A 20,646-nucleotide genomic window follows, 5' to 3' on the forward strand; every position below is an offset into this window, starting at 1 on the left:
GTTCAAAGGTCGATCGTGATGATATTGGTGACAATGATGATGATGGCCACAATAATAATAATAATAATAACAACAACAACAACAATAATAATAATATAAAAGTAGCAAAATACATTTTTAAATTATTTTTGGTTTTACGGGTAACGAATCATAATGGCAAAAGTATCAAGTAACCAAAAATTTTAACTAGCGATGTTCAACTGATACATCTGACATCTTCACAACCGGCTGCCATCGTACTTCGTTGATAATTTAATAAATAATTTCAAATTTTAACTTAGTTTTTTTTTTTTTGAACACTATAAATCCAATCTAGTTTTGAAAATATTAGGTAATTTTTTAGTGCTTACTTAAGGTACCTATTATGCCCATTACAAAATTTTAAAAAAATAACCAAACATTGGAACAGGAATGGAAAATGAGAATTATTTTTTGATCAACAGTGATTCAATTTTTTCCGGTTTTCCATTTACCCCGTAATTGAAGAATAATTGTTATTTCCCAATTATAAACCGATTATTTTTTTTCCATTGTGTTACGGGTTTGAGGATTTTAACATAACTTTCTTTTTTTCTTTTGTATAGATGTCAATTTTCTAGTAGTATGACAAAAGAAAAAAGAATAAAACCCACTATTCGGAATTTTTCCTACACAACACGCACACGCACACGCATATTATATAAATTTTCACACAACCTACAGTACGTACATCTAATAAAACATTAATTTATTAATGTTCTATTGTACATAAATTACACTAACCATTCGCCCGCAAATCCCCTTTGTTGCCTCGCAAGTATTCTTAATATAATTATACCAAGAACTAAAATTGATGAAATATTGACATATTTATAGAAAATTTGTTTAAGACAACTGCCTTTTTTTTAGTGGTAGTTAGTGTGTGATGACAATGTTCTTTTCCTACTTATTTTTTCTGTCCCCACTAAAACAATATTTCACACCACTGTTTTGTGCTTGTAGCGAGTTAGTTTCCAACAAATGTATTGATTATTGACAACGAAGAAATAATGACACTCAATTCGCGTTTGTTTCCTAAAGAAACGAAAATCGAGACAGTATTCACAAATAGTTATTTCAGTTGACAAAATCTTGTTAGTTAGTGATGACGAAAAATTGTCAGAGCCTTGTGTTGCAGTATAAATATGTGCACAATGTAATACATGTTTCCCTATACATTCAATTATATTGACGAAATTCTACATCTGAGAAAATAAGACATGAAAGTTAGAATTTGCTGGTCGTACATCAGATGATATTGATGGAACAAAGAAATGTGAGTGCACCGAGTCAAATGACTTGAATAAGAAAGGATTCTTATTTTTTCCATTTCACAGCAAAAGCTGCGTGAAAATAGACAGATTTTGCACAAATGAAATTTTCTGCATTTTTGAAAACGTTTCCAATTTCCAATCAATATTATATCCTAAGATCGGATGGCCCAATCTCGCTCATTTTGTGCTAGAATTAAAGATTTTTTTTTCGTTTTTTTCTTCTTTAAATACTTATTCAAATTTTATTCGTTTACTAAATTCTTCTTGCTGCTTTTCCCTCCATGCTTTCTTTGGCTTTATTCTTTTCAGCTGACCGTCCCTAAAGTCAAGAAAAATAAGTGGCTATAGGTTTGTCATATTACAAGCAAAACATATAAAATACATTTCAAAAGCAGCATCACAACATTTATGATGAGAAACGCTTCAATATTAATATCTAAAGAAGAGATTATTGAATTTACCACTGGAGATCGACAAGTCCGCCCTGCCTGGCGATTACAGCCTTGACTCTGTTAGCAAAGTCAATTGCACTCTCTCCATCTTGTCTGTACATGGGTGGCAAGTACCAAACATCACAGACTATCGCCCAGCTACTCATCATCATGTATAAATACTGGATCATTGAATATTTGCTACTGTTCCAAAAAGCATCACCAAACTTTGGATCGTACTGTGAGGAAAATAAAATATCTAAATGACTTTTTTGCCTATTTGAGACTTGCCAGATTGCATGTTCGTGAATTTCTCGACTGTAGCAATGACATCGTAGCACTGCATTTGAATTTTTAATTCAACAAAAAATCGTGTGAGAGAGGACGAAACTTCAAACACGAATGCATTGTACCTTTATGGCAACAGGGTATATTACACCTCCTACTTCAAAGCTGCCTTTTTTGAACTGCATTACAGAAGTGTTATTAATACAGGTTCCTTCGGGAAATATCAATATCGGTGGATTCGTAGGATCTGAGACATGCTTCTTTAACCTGTTGGAAAGTTTTAAGGTTTCAATTTTTTTTCCTACCCTTTCAGTATATTTGTGATTATCATATACTAGAATATAGCAATACCTTTTTGTGACAGCTTCTCTGTCCTTAACTTCTGATCTTTCAAACCAAATATGAGGCGAAGCTCGAGCAAGGGCACGTTGAAGAATCCCTAAAAACCCGCCGTGTCGTTGACCTATCTATAAGAATGGTTTTAAAGGAAATTAGGAACCTTATTTTGTCTGACAACGAAGTTTTAATAATTCTATGAAACAGCCAAACATTGAGCCAATGCATTAATGAACACTTTTTACATAAACCTTAGGACCAATTCGTCTTTCAGCAATCTCAACAGTAACAATGAGATTATAATTAAATTCTTCATTTAAAATGATGCAATTTTTCGAAACATAAGTGTCGATAAACAAAAAAAACTGTCTTCATTTCCACAGAAATTATACAGTGCAGAAAAAAAAATCATGCATGCAGCAAATTTTATACACAAAAAATGAATAAACGCTACCATCAAAACAAGTAACAATAAATACATCTGCATCACTACCAGGGTATAAAATTTGAATAAAAAAAAGAATAATTTTTTCCAGTGAAAACGGAAAAGAAACAAAAAAAACCCCAACTCACAAGCCTGTCGAGAAGAAAACAGTAAAGCACCATAGAGAATCATTAAAATTAGAAGAATAAAACAAAGACAAAGCTTAGGAGAAGGATGGGAAAGATAAATAAGAGACGAGAACTAGCCAAATTTGAACCACCCTTTGTAAATCAGTCAGAGGGTACAGCTTTAGAGAAGTTCCGACTCATTCCAATTTCAGCTCAATTAGCGAATACATAATTGCTGGTATTAATAAAATTGTTAGTGTGACAATGTTATGTATAACAAGTCGAAAATGTAAAAATAGTTAATAGCTGGTATATAGTAAAATATCGAAAGAAAATTCTAACAATTCAATCTCTGAGCAAGTAGAGGACGTACCAAGGAATAAGAGTTATCGCGCATGAGAACAAGCACGTCAATAGGTGATGTGTGATTGGCGACACAAATACCCCTCAGTGGCCGGTTCTCAGTGTTGTGGTAGTGGATAACTGAGGAAAGCGCACTGGATAGTACGCTGAAGCACATTATCGATACTCTATGGTTCAGCCATCTTTTGAATCTACCTTCTGGCACATATCCCACAACTGCTGTACACGCCGTCAGCCACATCACCTGTAAGTACAACCTTCACAACTTAGCAAAGCAATGTACAAGATGATAATAATATTGAGGAAGACATTTTGCAGGAAAATTACAGATCATCTTCTCGTTTCCTTTCTCTTCATTTAGATAGCTGTATACAGCTACTCAGTAAAAAGTAGTCGACAGTTGGTCAACTTGCCGTTATCAATCAGTTCTGCTAATGCAACTAATTCGTGCGGTAGTGGATTTTCTATCATAAATGTGAGGATAACCATTGCATTGAATATCATCTAATAGAAATTAGCTTGAAGCTTGGAAAAGAAGAAGAAAAAAAAATACCTACTTCTTTCATGGACGATAATAACTTCATATTCCAGTATATATCGAAATACGTAGTTGTCCAGAACGCAATTGGTGGTTTTAACAAATTTGGAATTTTTGTACAGGAGGATAAAGAATTCACATTGACACCAATTAGGAAATATTTTAATAAGTGAAGGAAATAGTAAACTTGGATTTTCGGACTTACACATACATAACCTTCTCCACATCAAACATTTGCATCATTTTTACTATTCCTCGCTATCGAGACTTACGGTAGTAGTACTTGTAATAAGAAGAATCACAGTATATATGCAACAGACACATAAATAAACGGAACAAAAATTTAAGATAATTCTCATTGACTGGAAAGTGAAAATTAAACACAAAGCACATGTCATCTGCATTATATTTATCCCATACATACACACACGTACACATGGATGGAGATGTAGCTGGACGCAGAACATTATATCCCGGGACACGACTAATGTAGCTTTAATAACAAAGTTCTTTAATTTTCTAAATTGAATTACCAACGAAAATGTAGTCTGAGCAGACAATATTCCAACATCTATTGTTGACGTGTGATTTGCAACGCATACTCCTCCTCCTTGCGGCATATACTCTGGATTGTGTACGGTTATAACGCCGGATACAGAACGTACAAAAATTCTGAACGCTATCAAGGAAGCGTGTTCACTTAGCCAACGTTTTATTGCTCCGTCTGGCATAAAGCCAACAAGAAATGTCGTAGCTACCAGCCACACTGCCTAAAGAGCTTAATCAGTATTAATAGTGCCCAGATTGTATAATTCCAATTTTTATTCTATTCCGCATAAAAAATGAATGTTTGTTTAGCTCTCGTCAAAATTACAACAAATATTTCTAGAACGTGTAAACTCACCCCAATGAAACAGATGAGTATCCTTAAAGGGAGAAGGAAGCAGTATCGCATCAGGAAGCCAAACATCCATATGACTGTCAACTTCCAAGATATGAACTCGTAGTGTCTATTGGTTCTTGTTAAGAGATTCCAATTCTGTAAGTGCAAATTGACTTTATACAAACGAATTTCCTGAAAGCTGAGGGAAATAAAAAAATAAATAAAAAAGATTCAAACAAAGAACCGACATGTGGGGCAAAAAATGGTGAGAAATCGCACCAGAAACAAATAATATCCATCATCACACTCATTACCTACTTTTGATAGTCGTAGGTACTTGTGTGTACTAAAACTACCAGGGTATTGTTGATTAACGTCAATTATGATGAAATAATAAACATTATCGGTAATTCCCACCTTAAGTTCTTCGGCCTCGAACCTGGAAGTTACTTCATCTTCAATAATGGCCTCGACCCCGGCCTTGATATAATCCAAACAGGTCGATGTGTCAAATTCTCGTTTCAACATCTCGAATGAGTCTTCTCTAGGTAAACTACTCTGGAATAATAAAAATATCGTATACTATGTACACAATTTGTCTGATCATTAGGTTTTTAAGCCTGTGCGCATCGATTGATAATGAGATTTTCATATTTTGTATATATAATTCAATATGATATTAGATTTTGCAAATAATTAATCTGTACAAGCAATCCCTGAATCTGGACAAGTCGAACTCTTGATCGACAAAAATCAATTTTTTTAAAACCTCTTTATTATCTCCTAAAACTTTTGAACTTTTAAGGAAATTACAAAATGTTTTACTTTCCTATCGTTTGTTTTATAGACAGTATATGTATAAGCTCATGTGGGAACAAAGCTTTGCATTCAAAACAAATATTTCACTTGTAACTATGATGATCTACCCATAGGTATACATTCATAACAAAATCTCAACAAAAAAAAACTGCTGGATCTTATTGCACACCTTGTAAAACTTCTGTATCGTACTCAAATTCCATAAAGTGCAATCGGCATAAATAAAAAATGATGCTCCTCGTGTCCTAAATTTAATTATTGCGCTCAATTTCAATGGATAACATTTTACCTCTTTGTTACCATTTACTTCCAGCGTATTTCGATAAGAATGACTGTGATTGACGTGATTGATGTGATTTTTGTTATTCATTTCTGGTTCTGGAACCATAATCAGGTCTTTCGATCTGGCAATCACCGAATTTCCAAGTACTCCATTCTTTTTCTTCTCCGCCGCATTGTATTTTTTGTAATTTCTGGGAAGATTAGCAGACGTTGTGTCGTTGCCAGTATCTTCTGAGGTTCCGCTTTCATCCTCACTTTCATCAGGTTCCCAATTTCTATTGCTTTTTCTGACTTTCTCAATATTTTGTCTTCCAAACTGCAAATCAGAATAGGTAAAATTAATGTAAATTTATCACATAGTCATAAATTCGAATAATCTACATTTGAAACAAAAATGTCAAAGTGGTCAGGCTATAGAATAAATCAAGGTATGTATCGGTAAAGCTATTCCGAACTTCTAACAAAATGCGACTTTGGGTGCATAAATAGAACCGAGAAATATATTTTGGGAGAAATATTAGCGTTGAGTTCACGCCCATGAAAAAACTGTAAAAATAGACTCCAGAAGTCAACACTAACGATGAGTGCAGACTACCTTATGGCACAGCTGTTAATAGATTCCATACAACAGTTTCGAATTTCTAACACATACAAATCTAATTTCAATCAATCTTGGGTGAAGTTACACGATTGCAGAAATATATGTGTCAGAAGCATCTGAACTTGAAGCACTTTTTTTTATATGAATGGTATAAGTGGTCAGTTTCAATTACGTCACAGATCAAAAAACTAATAAGGTAGTACATGCAAACTGAAAATGCTATAATTTTTTAGCTTTGATATTGTCTTATCTATCAATTCGTTCCAACTTGTTACTGAAAGATACCAGCGCCCTAATAAATCCAGATTACAAATTACAATCAACAGAAAGATAAGTGGTCTTTTATATATTGAACAAACTCACACTTATACTTTCATTAACAAACAATGTAAATATTAATGTTCATGGTACCTTCAATGTGTCAAATTTAACGACACGAATGTTTAGAAAAGGCAATGATGTTTATGTATTTATTTATTTTTCCCTGTTAAACTTAAACCCTGAGACTCATTTATTCTTTGCATATATTTTATTGTCAGGGTCGAAAGTCCTTCAAATTTTCGAAAAACTCTTGCGATTTGTCCAAAATAGAAAAAATGTACCTTCTTCTTTGATAAAGAAGGAAAGACTGAAAAGAATCAAGTTCCGTATGTATGTCAATGTAGTCTGAGCTAAGAATACCTTTTGATGAGCATTTGCTGACTTTTACTCTAGCTCATTGCATAAGCTGTTGTTAATATTTTGTCGACTCCTCAGCTAAGGCACTTTAAAAGTGATTCGGACAAACACAGAAAGAGAAAAGAAACAGAAAACGAGGAAGGAATATGTAATATCCATTAGGAACCCAAAGTATATGATCATTGATTGAGCAATGCAAATTGGCACTCCATTGTTCCGTCGCTACTCAAAATTATTGCGTAATTTTAGTGGTTCCTAAAGTAATTATGGAATTACTATTCAATTTGCATCATCAGCTGAGAGTGCCATATACCTGACATGTGTTTACAATCGGAGAGAATTGTTCAGGCAGTAAGAAAACGGGGTAATTTCAACGCCTGACGATATATTGACCTTGATGAACAAATATTTCCGTCTACTTTATTCAAAAAATTTCAAGACTTTGAAACAGTCTTGTAAATATCGATTGTTTCTAGTTATATTCTAAATACTTTCACGTGATTTGAACCCTTTCAGAGATCTGATCGAGTTTTGTATTTGTTCATCTATTTAATTCAATAATATATGCAATAACTCCATGACAACATGGAATGATAAAACAGGTAGCACAAACACACAGGCATAGAATTAATAAAGAAGAAAAAACCCAAACAACAATCAATAATAACGAAATGCATGATCAAGACTACATCAGCAATAAAGAAATGAGGAATCTTTGCTTGCAAGTGGACTTGAGGACAGACAATACAGCCAATTAATTCGAGCCACTCAAAAATTTTATAATAACTTTTCACATATTGCCATAGAACTTGACGAAACAAAATTGAGGGTACTCGTGCAATATTTTAAAATTTTTTTTTAAATGTTATGCAAAATTTTCTTTAAAAATTTCCGAATCATTTTTCTTACTTATCAGCCTTTTAAATAGATTTTTGAGAAATCATTGTATGAAATTTAAATTTTGATTCTTACACAAGATTCCCTTCTAATTTTAATTTCTTGAATAAAACTGAAAACGTTTAAAAAATTTCTATTAAATTTGATCAAATCTCTTAAAGTGTTGGAATAACGTGAAAGAAGTCATGAATAAAGTGAGAAATAGTCAGAGTCGTTAAGAAATTGGTTAGTATTTGTCCAAAAATAGTCAGATAAATTTTTTTCAATATTAAAAATTTTGCACTTGCCTCAAGAAACAAGAAAAAAATGGTATTGGAATTTAGGCAAGCACATATTGCGTTATCTTAACAGCACAAATAAAAACATTTGACACATACTTGCTTTTAACGCAATGATGAAACAAAGTACACAGTGAATTGTTACAAGAGTGTTATTTATTCAGAGCCGAGCCGGGTTAGAGTGTACTTTTGAATATTTTAACAGACGTGACAGGAAAGCATGAATAATCCCAGTCATTAAAAGCGATCGCAAGTCAAAAGTCATTTTCTTTTCAATTCACCATGGAAAAATTTATCCTGATTGATAAGCTTAACCAGAGTTGAGTTACAAGTATTTGTCGAATAAATACCCTGGCAAAGAACACACCATTAATTTAATTAGATAATGCGATGATTTATCACCGATAGTAAAAGTTTGTCATTGTTCAAAGCTTAGAAGAGATAATTAAAAACAACCAGGTGCAAGGAGTACTCGTTTTTTACAAGCATTATGCAGAACGCCCTTTGAACAGTAGATAACAATGTTATCTTATGAAGAAAAAAAAGATTACTGCCAGAGTTTAATACCAGTGCCACCTAATAATTGCTTTGTTAAACACCAGAACCAAGTTTAATATCTCTCGTAACATTTTATGAAAAAGAAAAATGAAGTTTTGTAAAGAATTAAGAATTAACTAAGGAATTGGTAAATTTTTTTGATTAGAAACTTTTTCTTTTTAGTCACTCTAAATTCATGTCAATTTTTAGAAATAGACAATAAAGACAAGGCAATAAAAAAAGTAGAGTGATTGATGAGGAAAGCTTTATAGTCATCAATTACTGATGACATTAAAATGTCAATACTGTACATAAGCAGGTTCGATAACGCATAACTCATATTCAACACCAATTTTGAAATACAAGACAAGCTTGTTTATCTCTGAATGGAAGTTACTGATGAAGCAAAGCCAATAACCGGAAATAAAACAGAGGCCTTTGGTAATACAGTAACAAAAGTTTATAAATTCAATGCGCAATATCATTACATATAGAATATAGAAATGATATAGAATTGCACCTTATCACTTTGACCACATGTTCAACAGCTGACAGAGAATTTCAAGCAACAAGCATACTATGACTTTTGCAAAATCCGAGCATGCGTCCAAAGACGTATCAGATATCTGACCGATCCTTTTGCAAGTCATTGCTCCTTTTTGCGCGTTATATTATGCGAATACACAGATTTATATGTAAACCAACTAGATCTCTGAACTCAAGTAGGTTAGAATAGGTGGAAAATAATAATAAAAAAAAAAAAAAAAAAAAAAAAAAACCAGTGAGATAAAGTAATTAAGATTCCATCTGAGCGATCGAAGAAAAAACTATGTTTAAAGAACCTTAGAAGAATCTTTATTTGACTATTCGGACAGGTCAAGTTTTATCACTCGCGATTTTGAAACTAAGTGAGAAAAAAAAATTGATAACAATTTATTTATTCCACGTTTACGATGGTAGACAAAATAATTTGTATGACAAGTATATGAAATTTATTGCCATTTATTCCCAGCACCTTATGTTCAAAATTCAAGCGAGTCGTGATATTAAATATTATAATACATACAGCACACAATAGGTGAGGATTTACGGATACACAATCACTCAATAGAGCTATACATATACATATAGCTGTCTTTGTAAGTACTGTAAACCGGTCTAGTGTTAGCGAAATTTGAATATTGATTAATTACCATGTTACTAACGGAATTAGTGAACAATCGAGAATTGTTATTTAGTAGCAGTACGCCGCGTAATCATAAAAAATTAACCGGTAAAACAACATTCTAGAGGAATGAAAAAAGATTTGTCTTAACTGTACATATACTATATACGCGACACTTTATGCGATATTGAATAAAATATTCTAACAGCTGAACGGTAAATACAAGGACGCAATAAATGGGAGGACAACACGATTTCTATTACGAATTAATGCTAGATATTTTTTCCGACCTTTGCACATACTTGTTACATACATAAAACACGTATGGACCTTAGCTCATCGCGTGTGTCGTGCCTGCATGGTGTTTATAAATTAACTTCGATTTATTACAGAATTAAACTTTCTTTCAAACGAGTTGAAGAAAAATAAAACAAAAACAAAAAAAACCGCGGTTGAAACTTTGCGGCAGTGACAGACATAAAATGATTAACTTTTGCTCGTTTCTATTATCGCGAGAAATGAGTACATTGTCGACTTGGAAGCGTGAAAAAAATCTATCAGCACAAAACGAGACCCTGGCATAGATACTCTGATCTCTTCTAATTAGAAATTAATTATATCGTGGTTTCGAACCCAAGCTCTTTCACGAATACATTACTGACAGCCGACATGCACGGATTTAGTCCAAATTCCTGAAAAATTACAAATTGTTGCCTCATCAAAATAATATACGTACCAACCTACTTGCCGTACTTACGCAGAGTTATAAAACGTCACGAAAGTATGCGGCGAGGATTGCGTAAACATTAGATCGCGAGATAAAAACACGAGACATAAAACAGCATGGAAAGAGAAGTAGGCAAAGCTCAAACAACTCAAAATATGGTGTGATAATTGAACAGCCAATAGAATGTATAGAAACCAAAGAAATTATATTATTGCATAATGTATCCAGATCGCGATGACTGGTATCATCTCTCCCCCTGGCCGTAATTTATTCTATTGAATTAGTCACACGGAAATAAAATCAGGAAGGTGAATATCGCATACCTAACTGGATTCAGGTAGGTGTGACATGTGAAATTTATCGAGCACTCGAAACATGGCCGTGAAAAAATAACGTTCGTAAAAAACCTGTAAACCTTGGATAAATTCAAGATCGAAAAACGGCTTGAAAATCGAACGACGTGAAGGACGTAAACGTTATCGTAACGATTCATGCTGAGGTAAAACCGTTATTTCACGATTTTGGTATTGTCTCAAATTTAGTAAACCGTAATAGAACGAAAAACACACTTTTATTTCGAAATCTTAGTTCCTTCAAAAACACTGTAAAATCATGAAAATAGCGATTCTTTTCTCCGATGTTGTGTTACGATAACGTTACTAACTTCAGCCTCTTAATGAAAGTATAAGTTACGGGAGACAAACTTCACGGTAAGTGAAAAAAGAGCAAGTCGTAAACAAATCGTAAGGCAATCATTGGTTGGAATCATGCGGATGAAAAAAATTAAGGACTATCGTATGTACCATAGACGGTACGGTTACGATTTGACGAAGGTAACGTACAAATGCGGGATCGATTGCTCAGGTGTAGGACACTCGTTTGACAATAATTGATGATCATCTATTACGGCGACTATTACTGCCGGAAGGAAATGACGGCCGGATTGTTCGCTTCGTCAATTGGACTTTTAACAAGACTGATTCAGCCTTATATCGAGGAGTATTATAGCCCTACGTACTGGTAATTTATAAGCTGTCTCACGTTTATGAATACATAAAAATAGATGCGCTATACTATTCACCTCGAAAATTGCCAGTAACAATTTAACGTAAAGTCTCCTGACACCTAGTGACTTTCCAATCGATGCCAAAAATAGCACCGCCAGTAGAAACATCAAAAACGGCGTCAATAGCAGCGAGAAACCGACCGACACCACCGACCACAGTAACGCCATTTTGATCACTGAGGTACTGAATTATAAAGGCAACCAACCACGAAGAACACGGACTAGACTAGACGATATCCCATTGACTCGCGGGTCGAAACGGTGTAGGAGGGAGCAGCGATATAGGGATATCTAACGGAGAAAAATTGAACTTTAATATTCCTACATTTGATAACGATTATCGTGAATTTCGGTTATACGGAAAATTTTCAAACTGTTTTAGATTCCGCTATGTTTGCGCACGCGGTTTACATTGGCTGCTCTTCATTAAACAACGTTTAGGAGTAACTCCGAAAACGGTAATCGTTGACTGAGGTATATATCTTCGGTCAACGCTGTAATGAAGGTAATTACAGTCGGCCAAGAAGGAACAAGGTATTACCCTCAAAGTTGATTATCTGCATCTCGGTCGTACCAACAACAAAAAATCAAACATGATGTGAAAGTAACTGAACTTTATTTTAAAACTTTAGAACCCCAGGGAGGGTGTCTAAATGACGTCAATAAGACTAGAAATGTGTAAGACAGAACTTTATGTAACTTCCAAAGGCAAGGCACAGATTCAGACTTACCGCACCTTGATAAATACTAGTGTTACATACAAGGTAGGTTAAAATTGGTTACAATGGAATGGATAGCAATAGTTGGTATTACTGTCAAGAAGCCGCAACGACCGAGGTGTGCGAAATACGAAGACGGGCCTCAGCTTGAAGCTGAACACTCTCAATATCGACCAATGAACAGTCTTTTCCCGCTGGAAGTGCTGTAGTTACATTTCGATCACCAAAATGTCGACCGCACAGCTGAATCCGAGGCCCGTTCGCGTTTCTCCCCTAATCAAGGTATTCCGGTGTTATTATTAAGCCATGACATTTGGCGATTAAAATTCTGTGTAGTGGTTTCATTCCGCTAATTACGTGTCATGGATAACTGACATCAATCATGTGTTTAGCAGACGATACTTTTGCACTCACAGTAGTTACATTGCACCTAGCGTTACATAATTATTCGTATAACGTTCGAATAAACAGTTGAAGAATTGGCGACGTGTTTTCATTATCTCCGCGAAATAGACAAAAACGCAACGGAGAGAAATAAATTGTTGGCTCGAAACACGCCTCTGCTGTAACTGTAGTAAGTAATTCTGTATAATTTTTTTTGTGTCATATAGTTTGGGCGATGGACCTTCCTCGGTGCTGGTATCCTCTGGGGTATCTACCATCAGAACAAATTTTCAAAACTTGAAGCCGCTTTCCAAGAGGTCGAGGCCAGGGAAAAGCCGATCCGTGATGCAAAAATAGCAGCGGAAAAGAAGCGTCTAGCTGAGAGTAATTATCTAAGTTTCTATGGACCATAAAGAGTAACGAACACAGTAGACTGCTTTCTATTGCCATATACTCATACCACCTGATTAAATTTAATGTATGTAATTTTCAGTTGAGATGACGGAGCTAGAAAAACAGATGAAATGATCACCCGACAGCCACATCTCATCCGCTCCTAGTGTACATTGGTCATAATTTAACTGTAACATAACCAATATTTGGATTAACATCTCTGTGCTTCTCTTTGTATGCAATACATACACCAGTGGAAAGAAGCTTGCAATGGAAGTTATTCGCCAATTACTGATATATACGTTTAGTTAATAAATCAAACTAAATTAAATCAATTCATCTGACATTTACTGACATCTCTAGATATTAATGTCCACTTACACTTGTTATGTCTGTACGGCGTACTTCTCAAGTTCTTGTTTTTATTGGTTGAGGTATTCGAGATTCACTTAAAACTAACTTGAAACTTTTGCAAATACATAATTGGATCTCTTTTAGAAACTCCGAGGCATACAGACCTGAAACAAATTAATTTATTGCAAAATTCGATAACTGGAGGAAAAAAAAATTTAGTTTACAGTGTTTCAGTTCACAGACAAGTTCATTTCAATTACGAACTTAATTGAGATATAGAATTTTTGTTGAATCACGTGACCGAAACTCTTCTTTCAGGAAACCAAACTAAAATATATAATAATCCAATTATTTGAATACAAGTTTATAAGATTCAGCTGCATCGGTGTTACTTTCTGTCGATAAAAAGGAAACATTGTAAAACTTTTTAGTACGTTGCATCACCTCTAGATATCGCCGCTAATCTATGAGGGATTTCTCGTGAAGAGAAATGTTAGAACAAAGATCTCATCCTCTTTGCTACAGAATGCCGAATGTCCAGGAGTAGCCGTGTTTAAGTTCCTTTGTCAATACGGACAGCCTGCTCAGCAAAAATCGTCAACTTGTAACAGAATTTTTATTTAACCAAAAATATGGATATACATCAAAAATCTTGAAAACTAGTGTTAACTGTCGAATAATTTGTGTCCATACGGCCTTGGCCCATGGACCTCAAGGATTATGCCAGAGTTCTTCTAGCGTTTTGTATCCGTTACAAACTTACAATGTCGTCATGATGCGGTTAGCAAAAAAGAAATAATTCTTTGCGGCACGCACTGTGGCGTGAGACGTTTGAAGATCAAGAATAATACAAGTTAATACATATATATATATATACACACTTATATAAACGGGATTATTATTATTATAACTACAGTAAAGAACTCTATGGAGGCTTTCAAATATGTACAGAAAAATCCATAATTTTCTCCGGTATATACGTACATAAGATAAAATCGGCTCCACTCTGTACCCTGGCAAATGTAATATTGACGTTACTTTCCAACCAGTGTCGTAACTAGACTTTACGGGCCCCAATGCAAAAAAACTTGAAGAATGCCCCCTCCCTACCTAAAAAAAAATATATGTAGCAGACGAGACAGTGACTGACCAAAATGTTGATGAAATTCGCTTAATTCCAATATAAAATATTGTTAAATTCATATTCAACGTAAAAAGTTTTGAAGATCGAGTCGCGTGGGCTCAATTCACGATACTTTTTTTTTTTTGCTGTGGAGTTATTGAGTTGATTTTGGTTGAGAGTCCACGTTGGAAAATAGTTTTAAAAAAATTTTTTTTTTTTTTGGTACCTAGTTGGGGACCTCTTGAGCCAGGGGCCCCCCGCTACCGCATTGACATAACTTTGTCACTGTTTCCAACACCGATCTCGGCCCAAGACTTGCATGTATGCACCGCTACGTGGGCCAACAGAATTTGTCCAATACAGGCACAATGGAGATTTCGTTTTTATAGTACATCCCTACCGGATATATACACGTGCATGACGTGCACGTATATGCACAGAGGGCAAAGGCGATCGAACCGCTGCAGCGCTGTGTGAAAGCGAATATATGCTAATATCAACATTAAGTAGGACCAGGAGATTGACCATCCGTACTGGGGAATTTGCAAAGCTATAAATGTATTAATCAAAATTCAAACGCAGATGTTAAAACAATGCGTGAGTTTCATGTCACGTATGCACATATTGTCTGCATATTTTATTGCTTTATCCGACTCCTGGAAAACCCTCAATAATTTCTTAAATACACGATTAAAGAACAACAAACACTAGTATACACGCATCTTTTCTCCTCACAGTTTATCTCTTCCAAAAATTTCAGCGATATCAGTATTAGCTAGTCGTCCTGCAACAAAACTTACGATGAAATTCAGCCTTCACACGTAGTGTAGTACGTAAAGGTATGAGATGGGCGTTATAGGCGCGATCAGTACACATACGCATGAATAGGCTCTGCGTACGTATAATATAAGGTGGGAGAAAAGAGTCGCGTACTACTCTCATCGTCGGATATACACCAACCAAGTATACGTGGATGTTGTCACGGTTTCTCCGGATCGCCTTTTACGGTGAATGAGGTAGTGCGCCTCCGTTCGAAGAAAATAAATCTTCAACTTATACGCATACGCGGGCATACGTTACATGATCTACTTATTGCGATCGGGAAATGAAAAAAGAGTCCCGAGTACGCTCAATACGATTAAAGTGCACAATGAATTCGTTATCAATTTAGACTTTATTTTTTTTTTAACAATCTAAATTGGAAGCAGATATAGCAACCGATCCACTAGAATTCGATGCATCCAAATCGAAACCGCAAAGTTAGCAATGCGTCACGGTTATTACCAAGGTCCGTACATTCGTTGATGCATTCTCGTAAACGCAGGTCACCGAAGGACTCCCTAATTCGTTCCCATTATACTGCAATAGTTACGTCTCTGTCACAGTTCGTCTCATAACAGGAGTGAACAAGCAGGTACCAAGTGTCGCCAGACCAAACTCGCTTTGGCGAGGACGCCTTCTCGTGAGCTCATCGCCATTTACGGTTCATGGGACGTGTGACGTCACTCGTCACTTAATATGTGCATATACACTTACACGCGCCTCAGGCGCGTAAAACGTGGCGATCGGCACCTGCTTCTGTTGGTTTCGACTATCGTAATCCGGTCACAAGTCTCATTATAGCTTATCTAATCTGTGTACATGCTTATACCTATGTTTGTACAAACATTACGACATCGATACAACATAGGCTCAGGCGCCCGCATTGCCACGTGAACGCATACATTCGCATAAATTGCGGCTGATGTTACATTTTTCCGTCGTTGTTTAAACACTATAATTTTATACTTACATGTCATCTGTGTTTTTTTTCTGGGCTAGCCCTTTTTTTCATTGTGCTATTTTTTTTTTTTTTTGTCTTTTGTTTACCGAACGGATATGTATAGACGAATTATTGTTTAGGCGTTGGGTAGGAATGAATGAATGGATATGCTGAATGCTTCAGCAGCAGGAACCATCAACGGACGTAAAAGGCTCCGACTTCTAAAGTATCACCCACGTTTGGTACACCTACAGGCATATTATCTACCTACAGTTGAGAATGGTTTTTGTATTCTATCCCTACATATATTAACGCAGAGTTCAATTTTCAGAATTTTCAGGATTATAAATATAGCAATATCTTCAATACAAAAACATAGAACTTTACATAGATACAACAGGTACAATGGATGTGATTAGTAACGTATAAACCGATAGGATTACACTCGATATACTTAAGCGCGTGCTTTGATTAATTTGAACAATTTTAATTTCAGTGAAACTTTCTTGGCAATTCTTTTTCATTTATTTGTACATGAACTATGCCTGCAGCGAGGCGTGGTATAATATGCACGTTGGTAGTAACGGACAGAGGGCAATGCACTCGACATGACTTAGAATACCATGGTTATTTGTATTTCAAACACGTTGTAGCGTCGACAGATTATTGCAAGAGATCATTAATTGACAATTTATTAGTCGCGCAGGTATACACGCAATATGAGATTAATGACAGAAATTTAGTAGCATTTTGGAATAGGTAGGAGAAGTCCGCAGCATCCAGGTTTGAAGTCCCCAAGACGACGGGGGCACCCGCGAAACAAAGAAACGACGAGAAGCATCCCCCAAAGCTAACCTATAAATACAAGAGCCCACATGTCGAGTCTGGTTGGAATAAACGACCGCTGGACGACAGAACGCGTTCGCTAAGGTTCTACAATCCAACGCTACGTGTATTATAATGTAACGGATCCGCTAGTCAGGGTTATAAAGCAACAAATGATAATTTCAGCGTTTAGCATTAATTTATTACACTAGGTACACGTTTAACAATAGTTTGAAGACAAGGCTATTACTTGTTAGACTGCAATATGCATATTAAAGCAAATAATCGATGGGCGCAATGAGGCGTGCGCGCATTTTAACGCCAGAGTACAAGATTTTGATGGAATAGGTAGTTCGGCTTTAAACTTCTTTAAAACTCGAATTTACTGTCTGGACATCAGCTTCTAGTAGCCGGCATAATACCTCGACCGAAATCTTATTTCTATTTAACGTCTCGACGAATGATTAGACCGATATTTGTGGAAAGGGTGCTAGCTTGCTGTGTAGCACCGATCGTGGAGTTGGTCGTTTATCCGTACGAGGAATGAAATTCAGAGGGTCGAAATATAGTCCGTAAGCATCGCAGCGTGAATTCTAAAGGCGATGACTCGGCTCCTCGTGTCGAGAGGACCAATGGGCGCGGAGGCTGACGCGTCTATAAAACCCCGTGATCACCGGTCGGCGGCGCCATAACCGCTACATCGTTTAGAGGAGCTCCATCGCCAGCTTCCTTGAAAACGAACAAAGCCTTACGAGTTAATTTTCGTCGTATATCAGTGACTCGTGTTCAACACTTCAAAATGGTAAGCATATTAGTGAATTGCCCAAGTACTATCGTCAACTTAACAGCTGAAAAACGCCGCTTCGTCGACCGGCTAAATGCACTCAGATGCAACGGTCACCGCGGATTTACTCAAGGGCGTCCCGACGCGCGTGGCGTAGAACGTCGCGTAAGACTTCTCAGCAATGAGACTAACTCAAAGCAATCGGAATTTTTCGAAACTTTGCAGAATCGGGGAAACGATAAATCACGCCAATAGCTGAAAAATTTCTCTGTCTTGTAGTTTTTATTCTGTTGCTGGGCAGATATTCGTGTCGCGTGAACCGGCGGACTACTTTCACGCGCGCAACAGCCCGGCCTCGATGACGCGGTCAGTATGTGTCTCGGTCGCAATTCATCGAGAATATGACGTGATCAATTTGTTCTTTGAATCATGGATTTTTCGAGAAAGTAGGTAGTCAGCCACGTTCGTAATTCTATAGTTTGGAGGTTGCGGATCGCGGTTTTTCGCCGGGACGCGAAATGGCCGCCGTCAGCCGGCAGATTGCTACGTCTTCTCGGTGCTCCAGCAAACCTATTAGCCGTGATATCTTTGCTGAACTGAAAAATTTATCTTGCAATGGTTTTAGCGTATTCATTATGTTATTAATATCGGCATCATTTTATTTTTCAGCGTGAGTGCATCTCTATCCACGTTGGACAGGCTGGAGTCCAGATTGGTAATGCCTGCTGGGAACTCTACTGCCTTGAGCATGGAATTCAGCCTGACGGACAAATGCCGTCTGACAAACTTCTCGGAGCTGGGGACGACAGTTTCAATACATTCTTCAGCGAGACTGGTGCTGGCAAACACGTGCCCAGGGCCGTATTTGTCGACCTGGAACCCACCGTTGTTGGTACGTTTCGGTTTTGCAATTTAATAAAGGAATCATTTTGCAAGAGGAAAACTCGGAGAAAGGGAGCAGATTTCTCCATATTTAAATCGAGATTGGCATGTTGATTGTACTTTGTTATGCATTGGGTTTGTGCAGTTCATTTCCAATAGTTATAAACAAAACAGAACATACACATTGCACTTGATATATCGCGATAATCATTTTTATTCACGATATTTTATCAATTATGCGTTTTACCTAATTCTAATTTTTCGGCGATATTGTGAAAGGTTTCTTTTTATCATCTCCGTTTGTGGGCTAGTTGTTTAGAGGCGCTTAATAAATTCATATTTATTGAAAAAAATTCGAATATATTGTAACAATCTTTTATTTTTGCAGATGAAGTACGAACGGGAACATACCGTCAGCTCTTCCACCCTGAACAGCTGATCACTGGAAAGGAGGATGCCGCGAACAACTACGCACGTGGGCACTACACCATTGGCAAAGAAATCGTCGACCTTGTGTTGGACCGCGTTCGCAAATTGGCTGACCAATGCACTGGGCTACAAGGATTTCTGATCTTCCACTCGTTCGGTGGAGGAACTGGATCTGGTTTCACCTCTCTTCTTATGGAACGTCTGTCCGTCGACTACGGAAAGAAATCTAAGCTCGAATTTGCCATCTATCCAGCCCCTCAGGTTTCCACTGCTGTTGTTGAGCCATACAACTCAATTCTAACGACCCATACGACTCTCGAACATTCGGACTGCGCTTTTATGGTTGACAACGAGGCTATTTATGATATCTGCCGCCGAAACCTCGATATCGAGAGGCCAACGTACACAAACTTGAACAGGCTTATCGGACAGATCGTATCCTCTATCACCGCATCCCTGAGATTCGATGGTGCTTTGAACGTCGACCTTACCGAATTCCAGACCAACTTGGTGCCTTATCCTCGTATTCACTTCCCTCTGGTCACTTACGCTCCAGTCATTTCAGCCGAAAAAGCATATCATGAGCAGCTGTCCGTAGCCGAGATTACCAATGCCTGTTTCGAACCAGCTAACCAGATGGTCAAGTGCGACCCTCGTCACGGCAAATACATGGCTTGCTGCATGCTGTACAGAGGCGATGTAGTCCCGAAAGACGTAAACGCGGCCATTGCCACTATCAAGACCAAGCGCACGATTCAATTCGTCGACTGGTGTCCCACCGGTTTCAAGGTCGGTATCAATTACCAGCCCCCGACCGTCGTTCCGGGTGGTGATTTGGCCAAGGTGCAACGTGCCGTCTGCATGTTGTCCAACACCACGGCCATCGCCGAGGCCTGGGCTCGTCTTGACCACAAGTTCGACCTGATGTACGCCAAGCGTGCCTTCGTCCACTGGTACGTCGGCGAGGGTATGGAGGAGGGCGAGTTCTCCGAGGCACGTGAGGACCTCGCCGCTCTTGAGAAGGACTACGAAGAAGTCGGCATGGACTCGGTTGAAGGCGAAGGCGAGGCAGCTGAGGAATACTAGACAAGATTTCCACGTATTCCAGCTCATATGCATATTCTGTTATAAAATCTGATTTTTTTTATATTCATCCGCAACTATAAGTCTGAATATCAGTCCCAGATGTCCAATTCTGTTGTCATTAAATTTCTGTCTACTGTTTTCAATAAAACAGCACTTTTATTTTCCTACATTA

General features: G+C 36.9%; 3 protein-coding genes across 10 annotated transcripts; 2 read left to right on the plus strand and 1 right to left on the minus strand.

The window, feature by feature from the left end:
- Positions 1-215: 215 nt before the first annotated feature.
- LOC124183121 (glycerol-3-phosphate acyltransferase 4) lies at positions 216-11,931 on the minus strand. 8 transcript variants are annotated; one of them, XM_046571185.1, is made up of 10 exons: positions 11,749-11,931; positions 5,792-6,100; positions 5,101-5,241; positions 4,705-4,839; positions 4,334-4,570; positions 3,273-3,506; positions 2,363-2,478; positions 2,137-2,278; positions 1,754-1,962; positions 216-1,611 (listed from the first exon to the last, which is right to left on the minus strand). In XM_046571185.1, exons 1-10 carry the CDS (start codon positions 11,899-11,901, stop codon positions 1,524-1,526), a joined length of 1,764 nt encoding a protein of 587 aa, XP_046427141.1. In that variant the 5' UTR covers positions 11,902-11,931; the 3' UTR covers positions 216-1,523. The 8 variants fall into 8 exon arrangements, with proteins under 8 accessions (XP_046427141.1, XP_046427139.1, XP_046427146.1 ...); XM_046571183.1 differs by having other exon boundaries at positions 5,098-5,241; XM_046571190.1 differs by lacking the exon at positions 11,749-11,931 and adding an exon at positions 11,510-11,677 and having other exon boundaries at positions 5,098-5,241.
- Positions 11,932-12,572: 641 nt separating this feature from the next.
- Positions 12,573-13,560, plus strand: LOC124183125. The gene is made up of 3 exons (XM_046571194.1): positions 12,573-12,734; positions 13,064-13,220; positions 13,330-13,560. The coding sequence occupies exons 1-3, from the start codon at positions 12,681-12,683 to the stop codon at positions 13,362-13,364; spliced, it is 246 nt and encodes an 81-aa protein (XP_046427150.1). The 5' UTR covers positions 12,573-12,680; the 3' UTR covers positions 13,365-13,560.
- A 4,377-nt stretch (positions 13,561-17,937) lies between these two features.
- Positions 17,938-20,646, plus strand: LOC124183122 (tubulin alpha-1 chain-like). The gene is made up of 3 exons (XM_046571192.1): positions 17,938-18,095; positions 18,747-18,969; positions 19,348-20,646. Exons 1-3 carry the CDS (start codon positions 18,093-18,095, stop codon positions 20,472-20,474), a joined length of 1,353 nt encoding a protein of 450 aa, XP_046427148.1. The 5' UTR covers positions 17,938-18,092; the 3' UTR covers positions 20,475-20,646.

Source organism: Neodiprion fabricii, chromosome 5 (genome assembly GCF_021155785.1).
Source record: "Neodiprion fabricii isolate iyNeoFabr1 chromosome 5, iyNeoFabr1.1, whole genome shotgun sequence".
Lineage (NCBI taxonomy): Eukaryota > Metazoa > Arthropoda > Insecta > Hymenoptera > Diprionidae > Neodiprion > Neodiprion fabricii.